The 23,927-nt window shown below is 44.7% G+C and overlaps 2 protein-coding genes across 3 annotated transcripts; one reads left to right on the forward strand and one right to left on the reverse strand.

The window, feature by feature from the left end:
* The first annotated feature begins 443 nt into the window (after positions 1-443).
* Positions 444-10,634, forward strand: LOC139927908 (uncharacterized). Its single transcript, XM_071920210.2, has 3 exons — positions 444-586; positions 2,054-2,982; positions 8,337-10,634. The coding sequence occupies exons 2-3, from the start codon at positions 2,497-2,499 to the stop codon at positions 9,492-9,494; spliced, it is 1,644 nt and encodes a 547-aa protein (XP_071776311.1). The 5' UTR covers positions 444-586; positions 2,054-2,496; the 3' UTR covers positions 9,495-10,634.
* Positions 10,635-11,151: 517 nt separating this feature from the next.
* Positions 11,152-19,051, reverse strand: LOC139927910 (keratin, type I cytoskeletal 50 kDa-like). Of its 2 annotated transcripts, XM_071920217.2 has the most exons (9): positions 18,755-19,050; positions 18,432-18,640; positions 16,724-16,806; positions 15,829-15,985; positions 14,789-14,950; positions 13,921-14,046; positions 12,981-13,055; positions 12,495-12,643; positions 11,152-11,631 (listed from the first exon to the last, which is right to left on the reverse strand). In XM_071920217.2, the coding sequence occupies exons 1-9, from the start codon at positions 18,972-18,974 to the stop codon at positions 11,532-11,534; spliced, it is 1,281 nt and encodes a 426-aa protein (XP_071776318.2). In that variant the 5' UTR covers positions 18,975-19,050; the 3' UTR covers positions 11,152-11,531. The 2 variants fall into 2 exon arrangements, with proteins under 2 accessions (XP_071776318.2, XP_071776316.2); XM_071920215.2 differs by having other exon boundaries at positions 18,432-19,051.
* Positions 19,052-23,927: the final 4,876 nt, after the last annotated feature.

The following is a 23,927-nucleotide window of genomic DNA, read 5'->3' on the forward strand; positions in this document are numbered from 1 at the left end:
GACCCGCCGCCTCTCTACATAATGAAGCTCGAGCCCAGATACCGTGGTGGCCTCCTCTCAGCGGGGCGCGTGCTCTCTGACAATACTCCCGTTGATTTATTCTTACACCGGGCGCGTGTAAAAAAAAACACAAGAGGAGGATGATGCTACAACAATGTGGCGAGCGCGTGCCTGCTCGTGTAACCGATTCAGCGATGCGCGCGCACGTACACCGACACTGGAAACCTACCTAGTACCCACCTACCTACCCGCCGAACGAGCGCACGAGCCCACGCACGAGCGACCGGACGACGGAAGTAACAGTGCACGGGCAGGCAGGAACACCGAGGGAAAGAAACGAGAAAGGAGGGACGGAGGGAGGGAGAACGGAGCGGAATTAGTCAATGATAGAGGGGAGGAGAGGAGGAGAGAGAGAGGGAGCGAGGAGGGGAAGAAAGAGAGAGAGAGAGAGAGAGAGAGAGAGAGAGAGAGGCAGCAGGGTTTTCTCCCGAGGTGGACGTGGCGGGTCCGGTGGAGTTAGAAGTCACGGGCAACTGAACTGTGGCAGCGGCGGAACCGAGACAGCCATGAACCGGACAAACCGCAGGTAACCGTCGGTATTCAGCAGCTCGCTATTTTCCTCCACCTCGCTGTCGCTTCGCTCGGTTTCCTGCTTTTAATTTCACCTCTTTCTGACAAGATGACTGACTGCACTGGCCGCCGCTGCACAGATTTCATAATTTGACACACTTTCTTTTGTCTCGCAGCCTTGTCAAAGCTCCCGCTGTGCTCAGCCAGCGTGCAAAATGCAAAAAGTGAAGACTGAAGAGGCGGCTAACGCTGCTCTCTCTTCTTTCCTCTCTGCTCACTCTCACTTTCTTCTCTTCCTCTGCATGCCACTGAGCGCTAGCTGTGGTTAGCTCCCATGCTAGCGTTAGCTAGTTTAGCTAGCAAGCAGCAAACGACGTTAGTGTGATAAACAAGATGGCCACTGGCTAGCCCAGCTAGCTAGACATGGCACCTTGCCCTGTCTTTGTATACCAGAAAAGCGGGTATAAATGCACAATTCCCCTCTGTCATCTCTCCTTTTCACTTTCGGCGAAAGATTCACCGAGACTAAAACTTCCCTATGCATAATGCGGAGGATCGTGTCTTATTCTGAAACGGTTAGAGCCATCCTCAAAACCTATTTCAGCAGAAAAAAAATCACCGCCAGATTCTTGCAGTCAACTAGTAGTGCATGGTTTGCGTGGCGAGTTGAAAAGGCTACCTGGCTAGCGCTGAATCGACAGGTATGCACAGGACTAACTTTACACTCCGCGGTCAGCTCGATCCAGAGTTTGGCTGCGCGATCAGACAAGAGGCTGCTGCTTTTGCAATGCTTAACTTCGGCCTGCTGTTCATTTGAAAGAGCTTTTGGGCTGACTTGTAGTACTTTGACGTTATGCCTGCCAAGTGTGATACCAGCCTTCCTGCAAACTTTTCAGAGTGGAGGCCACTGCACCGCGGCAGGGAAATGGCAGATTTCAAAGCTGCATCACAGAACTGCAGAAAGGATTTTGCTTTTAGTTTGCTGCTCTGTCTGCTCTGAGTTTGTTTTAAAAACACAAACAAGCCTGCAGCATGTTAGAATAACTCAGTGCTCTTTCTTTTGAGTTGATTCGTTTTAAAAACATGAATAAACCTATGAAACATTTTTTTGCAAACATCTAGGAGAAGCTTAACTTATTAAAAGTTTTTGTCTTCACATTATTCAGCTTGGATATCCAGCCAGAAGCTCAAGTGCTGTGACAGTGAGCCAGATTTGGTCGTATTACTTTAACAAGGAAACTATTTAATGCCTATAGTAAAAGCAGACAGTATTCCTTTTGAGATGAGACTTCCTGTTATCCTGTGTGTGAGTCCGCAGCAAAATAGACTTAACTTGAGCTGCCTGTCCCAATACTTCATCAGCTGAAATGTCAGTTATCTTCATGCAATGATCAAGTTTGAAAACTGTGCACTCATTTAATTTTCTCTGTCCTCCCCCACCTCCCATCATCCATCAATTAATTTCTCTCTGTCTGTCCTGCAGGCTGGTGCCAGTCAGGTGTGGGTGGTGACACCGGCGACCCACCGTGTCCCGTTCATCAGGTGTGCCTACGGTCCCACCCCCCCCCCTCCTCCTCTCAGGACAGGTAGATTCCTCAACCCCCGCTATAGAGGAGGGAGGAACTGAGGAGGAGGAGAAGGAGCGGGTGACCGTTGAGACTCCCATAATCCCAGCAAGAGAGCAGGTAGAGAAATAGAGGAGGAGGAGCGGAAGAGGTAGGCTCCCACAACCAGAGCGATATATTCGTGGGAGGAATAGAGCGAGGCAAAGGAGTAGAAAGTGGAAGTTGGAGAGAGTGAGGAGAGGGGGGAGAGGCAGACCGCTGAGACCCGTACAACCCAGGCGCTACAGCAAGGGAGGAATAAATAGATAAGAAGAAGGAGGAGGTGGAGGAGGAGAGGAGGAGTAAACAGACTTTAACCACCATGACAGAGTTAGAGACCGAGTGTCTGAGCCTCGGCCTGAGCCACTCCATGCCCTCCGACTGCGGCTCCCCTCCCACGCCTCTGGACCCCTCCCTCCAGGCCGACTGCCCCCCGGGGCCCGGCGGCGGCGCCCCGACCCCCACGCTGGCCCTCCTCTCCTCCGACTGCCCCACGCCCACCCTCAGCTCCCTGGCGGCGGAGATCGCCGAGCCCCTGGTGATGCTGCCGTGCGTCAAGAGCGAGCCGGAGGACTGCGACCTGGAGCCGATCCGGACGGTGGACCTGTCGGAGATCCAGCCGCTGTCCACCGCCGAGCTGGGTCACGACCAGATCAAGATGGAGATCAGCGGCCTGGACTACATCAAGTCCGAGCACCACGGTCACCACGGCAACCACCATCTCGGCCCCTTCCACCACGCCGACGTCACGGAGCTGGACTACAAGTCCAACTACGAGCCCAGCTTGGTGTTTGACTACATCTCCCAGGTAAACTTGTACAGTCCGGACTTTGGTTAGATATGTTTATATTGATAGACTAGCGCTTGAATCAGAATCAGTTTTACTGGCCAAGTAGGTTCGCACATACAAGCAGTTCGACTTGGGGTTGGTGCGTCGCTCCTGTAGGTCAAATTAAACATGAAAACAACACACAATCATAAATGAGTAGTATATATACTGTAAATAGACCTATTCTCTAAATTTCTACTTTTCAATTTTACACATGGATGTCTGTAACCTGACTGATTGCACTGATAGGAAACATAAACACATTCAGATTTACAGAATATCGTACTGGCTTCTGAGTGTTTGCCAGGTACATCAGGTGCAACAGGAATATGACCTGGTGAATTGGTGCTGATGCAGAACAAGACAGTTACACAGTACAGGATTGACACAGATGTGGGCCAAATGTAACAGCATCACACACACAGTGCAGTTTATTGTTTATTTTTTATTTGGATCCCTCTTAGCTTCTGCCTATGCGGTTGCTCGTCTTCCTGGGGGTCCATGAACACAAATACACACTGACAACATAGAATGGGCAAAGACAATTATAACAACAACAACAAACAACGGCATAAGTAAAATACAAGAGAACAGAAAAGAACAAATACAAAGGAAAAGCACTGTACTAACAAAAATAAACAAGGGACAATCAATACACAGAACAGAACAAAATACGTACAAAGGAAGAACACAATATATCAAGGAATTAGACAAAGAATTGATCGACAGACCAAAATAGAGTAACAAGGTAAAACAAAAATAAGATACAGGAATAAAATATCTCCCAACAAATTGACGAGATGGGTACAACAAATTACTAGATAAAATATTAGGCTACACCATGTTCGCCAAGATATCTTTCACTTCTATGTGTGATATAACTGATTCCACTTTAAAGAGGCCCTGTATAAAACTATAAAAGTGTAAAACTGAAGGCTACATTTCTGTCATTTCACTCTAAAAACTAGGGGTTCATCAGGGGCACTAAGATCCAAAGTGAGCACCTTAGGGTCCCTCACTAGAACAAAATACCCCAAAAGAGTTCCTTGAAAACCAGATGCACTGAAGTATCCTCAGGGTTCATGAACACTTTATGAAGGGGATCCTCAAGAAAACCCTCTCTGGTATGCCAATGGTTACAGTCTGACAAACCCCTTAAAGGTTCTGCAAAGTCCTTTTTACTTTCTAGAGTGCAGGTGCATTTGCGTTTGCCTGAAGTCTGGTAGATTCCCGTAGATGCCGTGTTGTGAGTTGTTGTGAACTTGAGATAACTTGGAACTGAGAGGTTCCTGACTTGAGGAGAGGACAGAGAGACTGAACTGAGGGGGGTAAATCATGACGGCAATGTTAGTTCTCAATAGCCCAGTGGTTAGAGAGACCGTCCCGTCACCAGAGAGTCACAGGTACGAGCCGCGCAACTACCAGGGAGTCCATTCCTGCTGAAGGATCCTTGAGCAAGGCACTGAAGACTACCTGCACCTCTACTGAAATGTTTGCATGTATGTCACAGACCGATATGTGCCACCAGCGTCTGTGTTTAATATCGGCTGCTCTAAAATAATCCTTGTTTTTCCCTCTAGCATGGTGGCTGGAAACATGCCAGTTCCAAATTGTCCTGAACCTACTATAATTCTATAATTACACCTCACACTTGTCGTCCTGTAATTGCATGATGAAGCACCGTGACCTCCTCCAAGATGGCTGAATGCAGTCACATTTTTCTACTTTTGTGTCGACCAGCTGGATGCAGGAAAACACGATACGATCGCTGTCAGCCAGTCAAAACCGGCAGGTACAGCCGATGCACAGGAATTTTAATGTATTTTTTGGGTAGGAATTTTACAGCACTATAATTGCCATATTGCACACACAGGCTAATTAGGAAGTAATTTCTTCTTGGAGTTGGAGTGTAGCGGCCCCCTCTGGAGCAGGTAGGGTTCAATGTATGTATTTATGTTCTAATTTAAACCCAATGGATTAATATTTATTAAGAAGTAATAAAAAATACATAGCAGCGTTCGGTGGGCAAAGACGAGCAGGATAATACGTCAGAATATCAGAAACAGCAGTAGCCCCGTTCCTCTGCTATTCTCATTTCAAAGTGAAATGTGTGGAAACCCGTCTGACCAATGAGAAGTCTGCGGGAGGAGGCGGGGCTCCGTCCTGTCAATCACTCCTCCTGTCACTCAGTCAGAATGAGAAGCGTGTCATTCCTTGTGTAGGTTTGAATTTCCGGAGATCATGTAATTCAGCAATATTGAAGTGTTTGTTATATTTTTTTAATTCCCTTGAAAGTCCTGGCGTGTTGTATCAAGTGCGTCCACTACACATGATCGATCACAACATGATCAATTGCATGTTAAATGTGATTTATTTGCACAGCGATAAAATATAGAAGTGAAGTCATAAAAACACTGATAAAATGCAATGAAAACCAAAGGGGAGAAAAAAAGGACAGATTTATGCAGGTGAGATTATAAGAATAACAAGGGATGAGATTTTGTAATTTTTGTTGGCCAGCGTCAGGTCAGAGGAGCATAAGAAGCTAAAGAAAAACCTCTTAAATTAACAAATTACATTTTCAAAGACCGTACAAATATAAAAACAGTATTTTTTCTCATTTCACATTATGATCAATCGCTGCCCTTCTGCCTTTTGTAGGGCAGATGTGTAGGACCCACATTTACAAATGGAGAGTATTGACAATATTTCCTGCATTGTTTCCTCGTAACAGCAGCGTTATTCTGTGGTATTTTCTCAGACAAGATGGTGCAAACTCACCTAGGGCTGCACGAGTATGGCTAAAATGATAATCAGTAATAAAATGGTTATTTTGATCTATATCGTGATCAATTATTAGTCTGGAAGAACAATTATTTTGTCGCACTTTCTGCGTCTTATATTAACTAATTTATTTTCAACTACAGGTTAAATGTTTCAATACTTCCAATATGCCAGTTTTCTACAATTAGTATTTGTGGAAGCTAAAGTCGCAATTTAAGGTGATATTTAATCATGCAACCTTTGTTGTACACCCAATCTCTGTCTGGGACGACGTTGATAATCCCACTTTACATCCCTTAAAGGTGAATGCAGACAGCCCGATTTTGTCCGTGTTCATGCCGTCCCAGACAAGTTTTCCACATTTGGGAAAAATGTTTAATTGTGAGCAATGGTCAGCAGGCTTTGTTCGTTCATTTTGACGAGGTCAAGGACAGCCAATCCAGAGTCCGAGGGTCCGATATCAGAATCAGAATCAGGTTTATTGCCAAGTAAAGTTCACAATACAAGGAATTTGCCTTGGTATGTAGGTGCATACAATAAACATGGAGAAAAATAGGAAGTAGAAGTAAAAAAGCACAACAAGTACTGTAGAGTGACCAGTGCCACAACACTATTCTGGTGAGTGACCAATGGGAGCGCGGTAGAAATTATGGCATATTAGCACATCAGATGTGTAAAATATAAACAAAACCAACCAATCCAACTCAAAATAAAGTGCGATGAAGATACCAAAAGCTGTTGGGATACCATGAAAGAGGGCAGACTCCTCTTTTGGGCTTCTCGACACAAAACGTTGCCGTCATTACCACCACCACCACCGCTTGCTGTTTCATCACTACCGTTTTTGAATTTCCCGGGTTGCATGTGTTCGGCTTCAGAGCTCGGTCAGTGTGCCGTCGGCTGACGCGGGACGCAGCCTCGACGTTCAACCAATCGCACAATATGACAGTGGAATGGCTTCAATTCGTACAGTCTGACAGGCTGATAATCAAGATTTTACTTCTCTCTCTTTTGAATGCAAAAGACAGTCACAGTCGCACAGTCTGCAAACGGCTTTAGTGTGTGTGTAGGGGACCGGTTTCAAGCTTATCCTGACAAATTACCAGCTCCTGCTGTGCTAGTGTATTTCCCAGATCCTGAGATCATTAGCTGACGGCTGCAAATCCTTTTAAAGACGTACCTACTTACCAACTGGGCTGCTTCTCGATGGCAGCAGGCCAGAACAGCATTCTCCATGCAGTCACTGCCAGCCCGTTGCTCAGAAATTCTGTTAAGAAGGGCTCAGGAACACTGGAACATTTTATAAGGCAACACATTATTTTTTGTGTAATATTTGAACATGCCATTTGCTTTTCTAAATAGAACCAATGGAAATACTCTTAAGCTAGTAGAAACCCTTAGATCCCATTGTTGGAATCCAACATTTGGATGCTTTGATGCCTTAAATTTGATATTGATGCATAAGATTGGTATTGAACCAACAGCTATTGTTTTCAGATGCACAGTATTTGTCTGTTTTTCAGCTGGCAGAGATCACCAGAGTGGGAAGTTAACTTCAGCTACCAACTAACTGCTGGTAAAGGATGGCTGTGGCTGCTAAATTAGTCTAGTCTACCAGCCACTTTGGCAGGAAACCAAACCTTGTTAGGAAATCCTGATGTATTCTAAAAATCTACTTGCCTGGTGAAATGGTGAAAGTGTTTGATGAACTGGAGTCTCCACTTTCCCCGACACCCTGCATTCTATTCTGTGCTACTTTAATCTTTTTTGTCTCTACCTGACACTCTGGAATCCAGATATTTGTATTTTAATCACATAATGCATTGGCTGCTGCATGGTTCCCTGGGAAGAACCTGTTTCTGGAGTGCATTAAAAGAATATGCCAACTTCTTGACAAATGAGCACTTTGATCAACTTATCGCTGTGCAAAGACAAGGTAGCAGGTTCACCTCTTTGTGTTCAGAATTCAGTACGCCTTGTGCTTTGGCGCTTATGCAAACAAAGCTGACCCACGCCAGTCAGTGAACATAAATTGTACAAAATTGTTAGCACTGGCAAGAAACTGAAATACTGGGCACAGGTGTTTTTTTTATTTGTTTTTTTTTTAACTCAGTCAATCCATTTTGTGCTCCATTAACACACCACAGAGCTGGGATTGATGTAGCCAGAACCTCACCTCCATAATGTGTCTTTTTGTCTCAACAAGGGTCACACTCCAAGTCTCTCAGGCCAGATGTCTGATAATATAAGTAAAATACAGTATGTTTTTCTGGACAATATCAGTTGTTCAGAAGTACACCTCACACTGTGTCCCTAACTGAATTAAATCAATTGTATTCTCTATAATTTTATATATTTATCTAGTTGGATGGATGGATGGATTGGTTAATTGATTCATAAACTAAGAACACCTGTACCTTTGGACTTTCCAGCCTTCATACGAGGAGGGATGCAACATCCAAACTGGCCACAAAGGGGAGCTGTGATATCAAGTGAAAGCAAAGGATTCTAATTTATTTAACCTGCATCTGTGTTTGTCCCCATTTCAGGTATCGGACACTCTGGAGTACATCAAGTCGGACCACCACATGGACCTGCAGTGCTACTACACCACGGAGCTGGGCTCCTTGAAGACGGAGTACCCAGAACCCAATCTTATATCCAGCCACCTGCAGCGCTCCGACCTGCACCACAACGGCCTGGAGTCCATCCACATGGCCGAGCTCCGCACCGAGCTCAACAAACTCAGACCGGACCCCATGCTGATGGACGGCATGGGGAAACTAGACCCTGAGTTTGGGGGCGGCGGGGGGTTGTACGAGCTGCAGCCAGCCGAGGAAGGCAAGCCTTCAGCCGGGGTGACGACAGCGTCCGGGCAGGGTGCCGGAGGAGGTGGAGGTAACGCAGCCGTTACCACCAAGACCCAGAACCCCACCGTGAGGAAACCCCGCAACATGCAGGGGGAGAAGCCCTTCTCCTGCACACAGTGTGGGAAGAACTTCAGCACGCTGGGCAACCTGAAGACCCACCAACGCATACACACTGGGGAGCGGCCCTACACCTGTTCGCAATGCGGCAAGAGTTTCGGCCAGGCGGGGAACCTCAAACGGCACCAGCTCATCCATACGGGCCAGAAGCCGTACGTCTGCGCCCACTGCCCCAAGGGCTTCACGAAAGCTGACGACCTGCGCTCCCACCAGCGGCTGCACACGGGCGAACGCCCGTTCTGCTGCGTGACCTGCGGGAAGAGCTTCGGCCAGTCGAAGGAGCTGAAGGCCCACCAGCTCAGCCACACGGGCGAGAGGCCCTACTGCTGCCAGCACTGCGGCAAGAGCTTCACCAAGGAGATGAGCTACCGCAACCACCTGCAGATCCATACGGGCGAAAAGCCGTTCAGCTGCTCGCAATGCGGCAAGACTTTCAGCAACTCCGGCGTCCTCAAAACCCACGAGAAGATTCACACGGGGGAGCGGCCGTTCGGCTGCACGCAGTGCGGCAAGAGTTTCGGTCGCCTCGGGCACCTAAAGGCCCACCAGCAGATCCACACGGGGGAGCGGCCCTTCGCCTGCCCCCACTGCGGAAAATCTTTCAGCCAGTCTGGCCACCTCAAAGCACACGAGCAGATCCACAAACGTGAGCGAGTGGACACAGGGAGCACCAGCAGCAACGGCAGCAGCAGCAGCACGATGGAAAGTGACAGTAGCTAAAAAACAACTCAGTACCCTTTAACCTCTCAAAAAAAGTATTATTCATTTTTTTTATAAATACTATATATAAATATATGTTTTTTTCCTTATGACTTTTTTCTTACATTTTTTCATACCTTTTGTGCTCTTTTTTGCATTATGTACGTGGGAAGGGTCAACTTTGACTGATTTGCTCTTATGCAAGTGTCTGTGAGTATGTACGTACATGTTATGTACTGTGTGTCTGTGGGGTGGGTGTGGTTACTGAGGGTCTTGTAGATAATCTTTATAACTGGTCTCTCTGGTCTGTCTGTACTATAGTGAGTGTAGAGGTGCACCGATACTTTTTTTTTTTTTGGAGGACCAAGTTCGGGTACTTATTTTCTGAGTACTTGCCGATAAAGAGCACCAATATTTTGATGACCAAGTTTTAGTACTTGCCAATACAGAGCACCAACCTTTGGCTGACCAAATGTGAGTTTTGGAGTATGTGCCATAGCAATTGAAAGTACTTAATTTTGAGTACTTTGCGATACTGAGCACCAATCTTTTGCCAACCAAGTATGAGTACTTATTTTTGAGTACTTGCCATTACAGAGTACTAGACTTTTACATACCGAGCATGGATACTTGCAGACATTTGCTCTGGTGTTGTGTTGACCAAGTTGACAAATATAACATAATTTTGAATACTTGCCATTCTGACAACTGTTTATGATAATAGCAGTTTCAGTCATGCTGCAGAAGAGTGTGAGAAAAGTATTCTTTGAACAAGCCATAACATTTTTTTTTTAAATGTTAATAGGCTGAAATTACATTCCTTTCTTTTGTAGCGGGATTCATCAATAAATCATTCCAGCATCATCAGATAGCATTGTGCTAATACTCAGTTCTTGGTGTCAGTGGGCTTCACCAATACCAGGCACTCAGGCCCGCTACCAGCCCAGTGAAACCCAACACCGGTATCGGTGCACCGCTAAGTGAGTGCCATTCCCCCACCCTACCTCCCACCCCTCCCCCCCCACCCCCCCGTCCAGCGATCGCTCACTGTGTACAAATCTTCTATTGATAACATGTAATTCCTAAAAAAAAAAAAAAAAAGAAAAACAAAAATGAAGCAGCATCATGTACTGGAAAAAGAATTATTAAAGAAACTAATGGCACACCCTGTTTTGTCGTTTGTCGTTTTCCTGTTGACTTTCCAGCTACTAAATGAGTCTCACACACTAATGAAAACTGATCAGAGGTCTGTGTCGGCCATCTTGAAGGAAATTACTGTGATTCATCAGGAAGTGTCCTTTCTATTTGTTGTAGTTCTATGGTAGAAAGGGTTGCCCTGCTAAAGGAGAATAATCTCCAAGTTATTAAAGTTGCTTTTTTTTTTTTTTTTTTTTAAAAGAAAAGTGCCGGTGTGTTTAATAAAGCGTCTTGTGTGAGCGACACCACCAGAAGGCTTAAGTAAGAACATGGGAGCAAATAGAAAAGATGCAAAAGGAATTGTTTGCTTATATATATATATTTTTTTTTTGCACTCTTTTGTTTTTACTCCAATTTTACCTCTAGTGTTTCTCAAAGAGCTACAGCTGTACACAGACACTGCGCTTGTAAAACTTAAAAAAAAACCCATATTAATCCAGTTTAACTTTGCTCATGAACAGAAACATTCAGACACTTTTTTTCATGTTTTGTTGAGTTTTATTCCTTAAACCACCAGACGAGCAAGCGGTCAGTTGGCACAACGGTGAAGCTGTTTCCAACCCGGATGACTAGAAGTATTCAAGGAATAAGAAGGTACAGTTTTCCCCTCACAAATCCAGCATCTTTTTTTTTTACTGCTGAATTACATTATCATGGCTTTAATGAAAGAAGAAGAATATTGTGAACAGATAGATATGTGTGGCTTGATGAAGCTGTGAAAGGCTCTTCATCAGGAAGGAGATTTTTGTTGAGTGATTAAGCATAGAGGAAGGTGATTGGTTGAGATTTGATTCTAGCCACGGTCAGACAGACGTGCGATTGGTCGGATCAGGTCCAAGCGGGTGTCGATCGGTTCAGGACTTAGGAGATGGCCTCCTCGATGACTTTGGTCACCACCGTGGTCGTGGTGGTGGTGGAGGAGGAGGAGGAGAGGGAGCCGCCGCCAATGGAAATTAAAGAGCTGAAAGAGGAAGGAGGGAGAGAGACTTTAGAGCTCCGATAATAATCATACGCACTCCACAGGACTTTTAGGAGATTTTAGAACAGAATAATGGTTGGTTATGTGCCAAAGTGGGTAGCAGTAGGGCTGGGCAATATGGTTGAAATCAATATCATGATAATAAGGATTTTTTTAATATCGATATATATATCATAATATGGCTCACGTATGCAAAATCACATGTTAAATAATCAAATGAATGTTCATCCCATTAAATTGAATGGTAAAGTTAGGTGTGATGTCAGTTAGAGAGGGAAACATTAGTGTTGAGTAAAAACAATCCATTACGCGATAAACTATTTTGGTGCTTTGGACCAGTCGCGTTATGAAAACCAACAATGTTCTCAGTTCATTACCAGATGTTTTTATTTGTTTTTATCTTTTCATCAGTGCATTGCGAGCATTATGTGCATCCATAAAGGATAATTTTTCATTAATGAGAAAGGAATTCGTGAGTGTGGTCCATTTTTCTTTTAAGTTAATAGCACTGTACTGCAGTAACCTTACATCCCAAATAAGCCGACTTATTAGAAACAGAATAACTAATTGATCTTCCGATTAACGTCTTTGAACATTTGGGTAGAGCGAGGCACCAACGCTGCCAGGGTTTGGGGTTCCACTCCCACTGGGATGATCCCCTGATGAAAATGCATGCACTTATGGAGGCATTTCAGTTCAAACATCCACCAACTGGTATAAGAAGCTGCGAGTCGTCCTAAAACCTTCGCTTGCAAAATAATTATGTTATAAAGGATAGAATCGCCTGTCTATCTAGCATTTGGATTGAAACCCTTCATATGTACGCGATGCTGATCTCTTCCTACCTGCTGCTCGCCTCTCCGTCCAGCAGCCTCCTGTACTCAGCGATCTCCATCTCCAGCCTGGTCTTGATGTCCAGCAGCATCTGGTACTCCTGTCCCTGGCGCTCCAGGTCGGCCCTGAGGTTCACCAGCTGCTCCTCCATGCTGCTCACCTGGAGGAGGAGAAGAAGAAGAAGAAGAAGAAGAAGAAGAAGAAGAAAATGGCGAGGAAGCATAGGACAAGAACAAGATTTATGAGTTAAAAGTCCGCATTCTGGGTCGTGGATTCATTATAGTGGATTGTTTCTTAAGTGTTTAGTTTCTGTCTTACACAGATTTGGGTTTGGGGTTTGGTTACTCTTTAAAGACGCAAGCTTGTCACTGGAAGTTCACAAGTCTGAATATATTATAGCCTATTAAATATGATACATAATATATAGCATATTTAGGACTTGCAACTCCACTCTGCATGTATGTTGGATCCAAACATCCTGTAACGGTCCTGCTCACCTGCATCTGGTAGCCGCCCAACTGCATGCTGTAGCGGTTCTGTATGTCTGCCAGGGAGGCTTCTAGAGATGCTTTCTGCAGGGAGACAGACGGGGCGACACGGGGTCAGAGCCACGGGACAGGGGGCGACACGGGGTCAGAGCCACGGGACAGGGTGCACATGCGCTGATTGTCGTGATAATGGGCGACTAGCAGTATCTCAAAAGTGAGAAAATGAAAACTTGTAGCAGCTCTAAAACTAAATAGTAAGTAAGTTTAATTTTAAATATGAAGCCAAGTTTGGCAGCTTTGAGAATTTTCAAATTCTGATAGAAAAATAACATGCTGTTTTGAGCTAACAGGGACTATTTTCCCTGTTTCCATAGGAAGTGAAGGTGTTAGATGATGACTGTGTACAGCTAAAAATGACTGCACAGAGGATGAATATGTTGTTGCTCACCTGAAATAGTTCCAAAAATAAAACCTGGATACAGCTATGATAATCACTTTTAAAATGTATGAATCTAAAGACCATATAATAAAACCCGTAACATGTTTTTATGACTAAAAGGTATGCTAAAGTGTTAGCATGGAGCTACTATCACTCAACATAGCCTGTGCTAAAGTGTTAGCATGAAGCACCGGAGTGAATGATCAATCTATGTTCTCATCACTTAACAAGTAAGTTGATCAAAGGGTCAATCTCCTAAACACTTGGTGTATTCTTTTAAATTGTATATACTGTATAATCATTACAAAATGCTATCCATTTGGGAAAAAAATTGCTACCTGAAATTCATCAGTCATTACGTCAAAAACACCGATAATTCTATCCTAGGTGTTAATTTTGTTATATATTTAGACATAATTTATGCACAATTAATTCTCCAACGGACCTCCATGATGGCACCAGACTCGCTTATTAGGAGATTTGTGATGCCGCTAAAGACCGTGGTCTTACCATGCTGAGCTGGGACTGGAGCTCGATCTCCAGGGCCTGCAGCTGACTCTTCACCTCCTTCACCTCTGATGTTGTTGTCTTCAGGGTCATCTCGCTGGTCGCCACCTCCTTAGTGAGGGCCTCGCTCTGGGAGGAGAGAAGGAAGAGGAGGAGGAGGAGGAGAGGAAAGGTGGAGACAAAGGAGAGGAGGTGAGAAGAGAGAAGAAGAAAGAGGTAAGAGGAGGAGAGGTGGAACAGAGGCCAGTGAATTGAAGTCATATTTTGTAGCTGTTTTTGTCATATGTGCATCCTGATAACCATTGTGATGTGAAATGGAGAAATCTGACAAAACAAAATCTAAACTTTAAAGTAATAATATATAAATAAATGTCTGTTTTGCCACTCTCTAGTGATCCAACCTATCTCCAGTTCATAAATCTTCTCCACTGTCTGTTCTAAACAGCCGGTGTCTGGTCGCTCTTTCCTGGGAAAAATCCTCTGTTGCACACGAAGTGATGCGTTTTATGTTTATGTTGTTGTTTGTTGTTTGTAATAAATAGAAGAAGAACTGGGTAGTTAGCATGAGCAGCGATAGCCACCATGGCTGAACAGACAAAGAAAAGAGAAACTCAAACTCTATCAACAGAAAACCCAAGCTCCGCCCACACTGTTTGATTGACAGGTGATCTGTGGGAAGAGCAGTGCAGAAACACCACAGTGATGAGGCTGAACAACAAAGATGGAGACTAAATTTAAAAAACAGCTTAGCAATGAGCGCTTAGCAACAAAGACATCGGCAAAGTCCAAAAACAAGGATTTTGTGGATCACCACTTTAACACTTTCATCTTTCCTCGGTCACAGCACAGCACCGTATCGCGGCGTGCCTACCTTGGTCTGGAACCACGCCGCCAGCTCCCTGCGGTTCTTGTCGGCGACGGCTTCGTAGTGCTCCCTGATCTCCTCCATGACCTTGGTGAGGTCCTCCTGAGGAGCGGCGTCCACCTCCACGTTCACCTGGCCGGTCATCTGGGTACGCATGGACAGCAGGTCCTGCAGGAGGAAGGGGGTTGTGGTGAATCTGGAGTTCAGAGCGACCGTCCCCGTAACCAAAAGGGTCACGTTGGCAGGGGGGAACTTCACTACCCTAACCCTGGTTCCAGACTCCCGAATCGCGTCCCGCCCACTCTTCAGATTTTGTCGAGCGATTCAGAGAGTCTGGTGTTTCCCTCGTCAGCGGTTTGTTCTCGCTCGGAGAAACAATCGAGCCAATCAGCGCCTTAGACTAAAGTTTGAACCGTATATATTTATTATATTTATTGAAATCACACCCTTAACCAACAAATTGTGTTTGCAAAGACGATTTTTTTGTCAGAATCGACCGACATTCTTGGTGAAGTCGGTATACGCTGGCGTCCGGATACGTCAGTCACTAGTGATTGGTTCGGGGAAAATCACCCGTCACACAGAAACCAGCTAATGAGGAGGGAATCTCAGGCTGAATAATGGAGTGGGAACCAGATGGAAATGGAAATGGAATGAAATTCAGTCTGATTATCAGGCTGGCACCACCCGGGTTCAAACCCCCGCATCAGCCCTCCGCCCTGCTGAAGTGTCCTTGAGCAAGACACTGGATCCCTACCAGCTGCGGGGGCTGCTGCTCTACCTGACCTCTGACCTCTGACCTCTGACCTCCCTGTGGAGGAGCAGATTCTGCCATGTTTTGCTTCCTTTAATGTGATTTATGCTTTAATCCGGCTTCCCATGGGCCTTGACGATCCTGGAATGTTTGTGGATTTGAGAAAACAAGGCCTTAAAAGCTTTTGGGTCTAACTGTGTGGATGCAAAGCAGAATGGGCATTACTGAAAAAGAGCAGTCAGCTTTCCCTGAGTAAATATTATAATAATAGGTTTAAAATCGGTTCACCGACCTCCTCGTGGTTCTTCTTCATGTAGACCAGCTCCTCCGTCAGGCCCTCGATCTGCATGGCGAGGTCCGTCTTGGCCACGCCCAGATCTCCCATCAGCGCTTTCAGCCCGGCGATGTCGGCCTCCACCGACTGACGCATGGCCAGCTCGTTCTCGTACCTGCAGACGGGTATGAGATGGGTTTCTCTTACAGCTGTTTTACTATTTCAGATGGTCGGTCACTGGCCTTTGACAAATGCCGTTGTTGTCAGTCGGTCGATAAATGAGTATTTTTGGCTCGGAAATGTCAGTTTGAGGAGATGATTCTTCTGTTTTTAGGAGGGAGAGACAGTATTATTATGTGTGATGGTGTCAGGTTTGGGCGTATGCACTTCTGAACACATCCAGACAATATTAACAGCCACAGATCCACTTTTTGCAGCTTTCTTTGCAGTTTTCTAAGCAGTCAGCAGAGGGAGTGATGCTCCAGTTAATAACGTCGACACACAGTCTGTTTTCCCCCATAAGACGCCAAAGACAAATATTCATATAGTCTTTTTTTTTTTTCTTTTTACTTTGCATTCACCTTTTTGAGTGATTTATGATTGTGCTTTTGCATATGTGCCTTGTTGTATGAAGTTTGTCAGTGAATTTGTGTCATGAGGTTTGTCATGAAATGCATTCTGGGCCAGGACTCTCACCACATAAATAAAGGTTACACCAAAAAAAAATAACTGCAATAAAAATGACACATTTACCTCTCCATATCATTTAGGACATTTACATTCTTGATTGCTCTATTCTATCTCAAAGAGTTAAAGTTAGAGGAGGAATAGCCAGAAAGAAAGAAAGGAAGAAAGAAAGAAAGGAAGAAGAATCAATGATAAAAGCAATAAAAAGTTGACTTGAGTTACTGACTTGACTCTGAAGTCGTCCTGTGCCAGCTTTGCGTTGTCGATGCTCAGCAAGACCGTACCTCTGGCGATGATGGCATCTTGGATCTGAGAGAACACACACACACACACACACACACACACACACACACACACACACACAAAATAACGGCATTAAAAACTAGATCAGCAAAGAATACATGATCATGACATCTCTCTCTCTCTCTGAAGTCTTCCTTTTATGGTCATTCAGCTTTTACATGGAGTTACCAAGATGTGACATCATTCATTAACCCCCCCTCCTCCCCCACTGCGAGTTGAGGAGACAAAAAGAGGGCAAGTAAATGGCTGCGTTGGCACATTTGGATCAGAATCTTTCAAAATAATCCGAATAAAGTTACAAAATGCATTTTAGCCATTTGTACTTTGGATCTCCGATTGCAGCATTAAACAAACAGAAGTTTTATATTCATGCGCTATCTGGACAACTGTAATCTTGTTTGATGGATTGTCAAAGAAAAAAAAAAATATGTCAAAGGTTTGTGCAAGAGAGGACAGACACTATAGTGTGATGAGAGAGCGACAGTAGAGCCTTTAAAAGCAGAAAAACAGGTTCTGTCAGACTGTATTTTTTTTGCATATATATCCCAACCATTAACCCATTTAGCTCTCTGCAGGCACACTTTACATTACCGACCATTTTCCAAAGCATGTCATAATTTTTCATATGTTTGAATGTGCTTTCCCTCCCAGGCAGCCATTCGTTTCCATTCATTTCCTTACAAAATCAACTTGCAGAGACGTGAAACTTGCTTTAGCTAGGTAATCCATGAGTGAAGATCCTTTTGTCAGTTAGGCTGCTTTGCGTGATCAGTTAGATGGATCTGCACATTGATTTGAAAAGGCTGTAGGTCTCCTGGTGCGTTCGAGTGCAGGCAGGAAGCTCCGGGACTGCAGAGAGTATTTACCGCTTTGTCGGCTCGTTCATGTCGCTCTGCTGTAATTCTGATATTTCTGACATGACTTGAAGGTAGCATGAGACGAGGGGAATCTTTCATAGATACTACACCAATAAAGAAGTTAAAATATAACACAAGTAACGACCGATCTGTATTACATTTGGATTGGAATGCCGTTTAGTCATTTGTATTTTGGATCCCCAATTACAGCATTAAAAATGAGAAGTTGTTTTATATCTATGAGCTATCTGGCTGCAACTGCAATCTTGTTTGCTGGTTTGTCAAAGAAAAACAAAAGTGTCAAAGAATTGTGCAAGAGAGGACAGAGGCAGGAGGCTCGTGTGAGAGATTTTCCCTTTAGAGAAGGTAAAAATATAAGACAGTGCAAGAGTTAGTTTGTACACAAGAAAGACTAACACAGGATCTGAGAACAAAAAAACAAGGGTTTTGTTTGTGTGTGTGTGTGAGAGAGAGAGAGCATGAATGTGCAGACGAATATACAAACTTTACCTGTGTACTCTTATTAATATGTTAGTATGTTGTGAGCCGATGAAGCCATAAGGACAGTTAGTTCACTGAGTCGCCCTACAATCTAAATTATCAGATTATTTGGACCCTAACCCAAGAATGTTCTTTACCTAGAGCCCCAAAACTCAAGATTCACCGCTGCCGACCACAACTAAGACCAAACCCAGCTCTCTTCACCACCTAACCCGCTCTAGAGTCTTCTGACGCTACTAACCACTTCCTACCCATCATGCCCCGCTCCTTTACCTTGCCCTGCAGCTCTGCGATGGTGACGAAGAAGGGGCTGTAGTCCCTGGCTGCCGGGCCGGCCTTGTTCTCCACAAACTGCCTGATCTTCAGCTCCAGCTCGGCGTTGGCCTTCTCCAGCGCCGCCACCTTGGCCAGGTAGGTGGCCAGGCGGTCGTTCAGGTTCTGCATGGTGAACTTCTCGTTGCCGATGAGGCTGTCATCCCCGGCTCCTCCGCCAAAGCCGCCTCCGCCAAAGCCGCCTCCGCCAAAGCCGCCTCCGCCGCCAAAGCCGGCTCCGCCGCCAAAGCCGCCACCTCCTGCACCGCCGCCATAGCCGCCACCTCCTGCACCGCCACCGAAGGCAAAGCCGCCTCCTGCACCGCCGCCTCCTGCAGAGAAGGACCTTGAGGCTCTGGAGACCTGAACCCCTTTGCCTCCCGCGCCTCCGTACACGCTGCCCAGACTCATGCGGCCTCCGAAGCTGCCGCTGCCGCCGCCGCCAACGGACATGCGTCCGCCGCCTCCGCCCATAGAGATCCTGGAGGAATATATGGCGGTCATGATGATAGAGTAAGAGGAAGAGGAGGAGGAGGAGGAGGAGGAGGTGTGTCTCTGTCTGTCTGCTCCGACCGGAGAGGAGAATAGAGAGTGAGGAAGGATGGATCAGTCTCCTCCTTTTATAGGAGCACAGGAGGGATGACCTGGAGGGCAGGGGAGGGCGGGGGAGGGGTGGGGCAGGGTGGAGGTGATGGTGGTGGGGGGTGTATACCAAAAAGCTCACTCACTTCAACTCCCCTCCCTCTGGCTCTTGTCACATAACACCCAGTAATTCCATATGTATCCCTTTACTGCTTCATTTGCATTTTCCCCCCGTACACACAAAGAGCTCCTGGTGTAACGGCTGAAACACCTCCTGGCACCCAGGGGACGTCTCTCATCTCTCCGGAGCGTCCTGCTGCGCGGCGCTGTGGGAAAACGCCCCCGGCAGAGAGGGCGGCATCAGCTCCGTTTATCGCGTCACCGTGGAGACCGCAAGGCTCAAGGCGACTCTAAGAAAAAAAGACGGCTTATAAGGTGCCAGGTGGAAACAGCTTGTACCAAAACTTAAAAACGAGTTTGTTGTACGAGGTTGGAGCGGTTTTTATGTGTGTGTTGTTTTTGTCGCTGAGCAGGCAAGCTGGCAACCCAACACAGGCTTCATTCTTCGCAGCAGAAGGCCTGCGGGGGAGGAGGGTGCAGTTTCACCTCTGAAATGTAAAGATTCAGACTTGATTGATAGGTGAAGAAAACGCTGCAGAGGAGAAGATATGCTTTCACACGTCCGCCCCTTCCCTCCCTCCAGTGCACACATGCAGGCGTCTTTGAGGGGATTAGATGACTTGATTTAGGAGCGAGAGTACAGGAGTGTGAGTGTGTGTGTGTGTGTGTGTGTGTGTGTGTGCGTTTGCATGCAGGTGCGTATGTACCTGTTTGTATACATGTGTGCATGTCCATTTGTATGTGTTTTTGTGTGCCTTCGCCTGCGTGCATGCATGCCTCTTCATGCGTGTGTGTGTATTTGTGCATGTGTGTGTATTTGTGCATGTGTGTGTGTGACCTTTATGCGCCTCACTACATGCGGAGCCTGCAGGTAGAAGGAACATGCCAACAACGTTATGCTTTGCTTGCTCTGCACATTCTCAGCATCACAAAGTTTTTTTTTTTGTTTTTTTTCACCTTTATTTATTCAGGGGAGTTTCACTGAGAGCAATGCTCTCTTTTTCAGGAACGCCCTGATCACATTCACACACATTCACACCAAGTTGACCTGAGTTTAACTGCTGTGATGGATGGAAATCTTTGACTTTGACTTTATTAATTCACGCTTGCAGTAAAGTAGAAAACGGAGCAGAATTTTACATAGAAACACTGAAATCATAAAAGACCATATTTGGACACGTGGACAAGCCAAAGTACAAAAGCATAAAGATTAAAAGGAAGATCAGCAAAATAATTTAGTCCACTTTAGGGCCACAGACCCCATTTGATGAGATTTTGTCTCTCGGACCCAAATCTGAGAATATTTTTATTGTCAGATATGATTTTGTCCACAATCCCATGACTGTCTGTATTGTAGGCAGAGAGATAACAGAGAAACTATGATCAAAACAGTCATTCTTCTACATTCTCTAACTGTGTTAACTTCTTGTAAATTAAATAATGCTGAAGTTTAACAGTTCATCAGTTTGCTGGGGACCCCCTGGAGCCCCCTCAAGGACCCCCTGGTGGTCCCCGGACCCCATGTTGAGAACCACCAGGTTTTCCCAAGTTACTTCCCACACATTTGGACAAAGGAAACAAGTAAACACAGACTGTATTCTCACCACCTGCCCAAAACGTTAAGAAGTTCTTTTAAGATGTTTGACTGATCGGCCTGACTGCAGTGGGCAGGGAGTTGAATCTGTCGGTCTATTTGTTTTGGCACCGAACTGAACGGCAATTTGTTGCAAAATAAACCTGTAACTGAAGAGACAGTGAGCGACAGCTCAGCTCTGAAGCATCAGGAGAAAGTCAGCAGTCCCTCTGCAGAAGAATGGCTCTCTTCTACAAAAGGTTGTTGCACAGATTCTGAGTCAAAAGCTTGATTTCAGTTCTATCGTTATCCAAGGTGTGAATGCAATAGATATCATTTCCATCTTTTCTTTTTTATTTTGAACTTTTATGATAAAACGGGAAACAGGATAAAGTAAAAAAAAAGTCGACTGAGCACGCATGCTGTTTTCCAGCAAAGCCCTGCTTCACATCATACAGTTCAGCAGCAGAACAGCAGTGTTCCTCTGCTGGGGGGTTGGGGGTGGAGTGCCTTGCTCAAAGGCTCACAGGCACACTGATGTGGTTTCTCTCCTCATCCTCTGTCCCTAGTTATTCCCAGCTGGCCCTGGGATTCAAACAGACGCTCCTCCAGTCGCTTCTCTAACCCTGAGGCTGATGCCACACCTATATTTGTGAATAAGGCTTTTTATAGCTGACTAAATCACTAAACCAATTATTTTTTATTTCATATATTTTCTCTTAAAGTCAGTAGAGAGAGAAGAGGCAGTAAATGGCAGCTTAGCTCGAGCAGAAAGGGCAACAGATGCAGGAGAAATGTTCACTTCTCTAACTGCGGTCTCATTTACTATAAAGGTATGTGTTCCCAAATTCAGTTTATGAGTAAATCCAAGCCAAAGCTGTGATTTTTAGTTCATCTTGACATCAGAATCAGTAGTTTTCGTTGTTGTTCTCCAATTTTCTTATATAGAGTTCAATTCCAAAACACATTAAAAAAAATCCTGACCTGAAGTTCAATATTTAATATCTCTAAAAATACAGAGAATGCCTTCCATCAGACAAAATGACTATCCTTAAAAACCTCTCCTTTAAGAATGACGACTTTAAAAAGTACCATAAGTTGTGTTGTTTGGTGTCACTTTCTGTCAGATGCTGGATGTCACTACGAAACCAAACCTCTTAATTGTATCCCTGAAATGTCCTTAATTTCTACATTATATAATCATTAATTATCCATTAAAAATAACACAGCTTTAATAAAGTAAGGTTAGTATCATGGGTTTTTAAGGGATTTATTCATGAGTTGGTTCACAGAGACACAAGAAATTAAGGGATTTGTCATGCCTTTTGTGCAGGTTTACAGGGTTATTAAGGGGAAATTAATGGCAAAGTCCCTGTCTCCCTGAATTCTACATTAAATTAGAAAGTAAGGAGTCAAGATTAAGGGGGTGTTTAAGGAGGTTTCGATGGGACCTCCTCCATTAATAACTCCCTTAATTATTTTTAAGGGGATTTTGCATGCATTCATGTAAATTAATGAAAATGTAAGGTTATTTTAAGGGATTACTGGTTCGCAGAGGTCTCAGTTTGCAGCGGCTCTTCTCCTGCTCCTGGTGAAATTCAACTAGTAGGCTAATATTGAGCATTTGACAGAAAACTCATGGATTACCTGCTTGATTTTTTTGGGGGCTGAAAACTTCTGTGTGTATTTTTGCATTGCATTAATATGGACCGTCACCCTCAAGGTGAAAGAGATTGTGTAACAGCAGGGATTAATCAGTGTGGGTTTGACGTTCGGCTTGACAGCCGTGCAGCTGCAGGCTTGGGAGGGGCAGAGAGGTAACGGGGTGAAGTGGGGTAACAGAGGGGTAACAGAGGGGTAACAGAGGGGTAACAGAGGGGTAACAGAGGGGGCAAAACAGGGAACCTTAGTCAATTTACTTCTTACATTTACACTGTAGTGAGTTTAAGGCATTTAGATGACACTCTTGTGCAGAAGGAGCGAGCAGGTAGAGGTTCAGTGACTTGCTTTAACACACTTCACCGGGACATGTGTGTGTGTGTGTGTGTGTGTGTGTGTGTGTGTGTGTGTTTGTGAGGCTCCTCCAGGCCTCCAGTCTCATTCCTGAGCAGGCAGCGCCTCTCCTCCGGGGCTCCGGCTCATATTTTTGCTCTTCATAAATATCAGCCACTCCAGCTTTATGAGTGAGTTATGGCAGCGACAGAACAAGAACATGCAAGCCTCAGGAGTAAATGTGACTCGATTCACACCCAGACAGACACAAAACCAGAGCAAATGTGACTGATCGGGAGTGCGGTGAGAAACACAGGTGATGTGATAAAACAGAGAAAGAGAGAGGAAAGCACTGATTTGCACAGGATCAATTAAAAGTAACACCCAAGAGGCTTATAAAGAACATTAAAAAAAAAGATAGAATCACTCTCTGCAGCCTGCTGAGCTGCTCTGAATGCCAACATTATCGGAAAGTTTTCAGTTTTAACAGTTTAATGATATAGTTGATGATGATGATACAGTAGAGGATCCTCAACTCCAAAAATCAAAGATAGAGTGATTAGCGAAAATGCTCCAAAACAAAAAGAAAAGAGAAAAACAGCAGAAAACCTTGAAGAATAACCACCGTGCATGACAAATGGAAGAGTATAGCAGAATAGAATAGAATAGAGCAGAGCAGAAGAGTAGACTTTAATACAATCTAATAGAATAGAATAGAAGTATTTCATAATTAACAATTAAGTGTAGTAATTCCAGTCAGTGACCAGCAGGGGGCGTCATTATAAAGCAGAACTTGGTAGTCATCTTGATGTTTTTTTTTGTTTGAAGGTAAAATGTATTTATAATCCCACCTGCACAAATCAAGTCATTTTTTTTCCTCATTTTTTTGTATTTATTTCCATGTTTTTATTACTTCACTTCTTTATCACTCTGCAAATAAGCTAAAACTGAACTAAATACAAAAAAAAAAAAGTTGATTGAGGTCCAGCTGAATTTGATTTAAAATGTATTCACAACCCAGAGAAAAACACTTGATTCTATGCTCATGAAATTGAATAAAAATATAGTATATGTGACAATTTTGTTATTCAATTATGGTCCAGTGATTCAGCAAGTGGTTGCAAGCTAAATGAACAGTGGTGTGATAGTGAATCCCTTAATGTTAAACTGAGCACACACACAACACAGCG

The sequence above is a fragment of the Centroberyx gerrardi genome, chromosome 7 (assembly GCF_048128805.1).
Source record: "Centroberyx gerrardi isolate f3 chromosome 7, fCenGer3.hap1.cur.20231027, whole genome shotgun sequence".
NCBI lineage: Eukaryota > Metazoa > Chordata > Actinopteri > Beryciformes > Berycidae > Centroberyx > Centroberyx gerrardi.

What these genes read in the sequence shown, in the direction of transcription:
- LOC139927908 (XM_071920210.2), top strand. Translation starts at nt 2,497, where the DNA reads ATGACAGAGTTAGAGACCGAGTGTCTGAGCCTCGGCCTGAGCCACTCC. An exon ending in TGTTTGACTACATCTCCCAG is followed by an intron (nt 2,983 to 8,336) that starts GTAAACTTGTAC and finishes TCCCCATTTCAG; the next exon opens with GTATCGGACACTCTGGAGTA.
- LOC139927910 (XM_071920215.2), bottom strand. Translation starts at nt 18,974, where the DNA reads ATGACCGCCATATATTCCTCCAGGATCTCTATGGGCGGAGGCGGCGGA. An exon ending in TCGCAGAGCTGCAGGGCAAG is followed by an intron (nt 16,807 to 18,431) that starts GTAAAGGAGCGG and finishes GTGTTCTCTCAG; the next exon opens with ATCCAAGATGCCATCATCGC. An exon ending in TGAAGAAGAACCACGAGGAG is followed by an intron (nt 14,951 to 15,828) that starts GTCGGTGAACCG and finishes TTCCTCCTGCAG; the next exon opens with GACCTGCTGTCCATGCGTAC.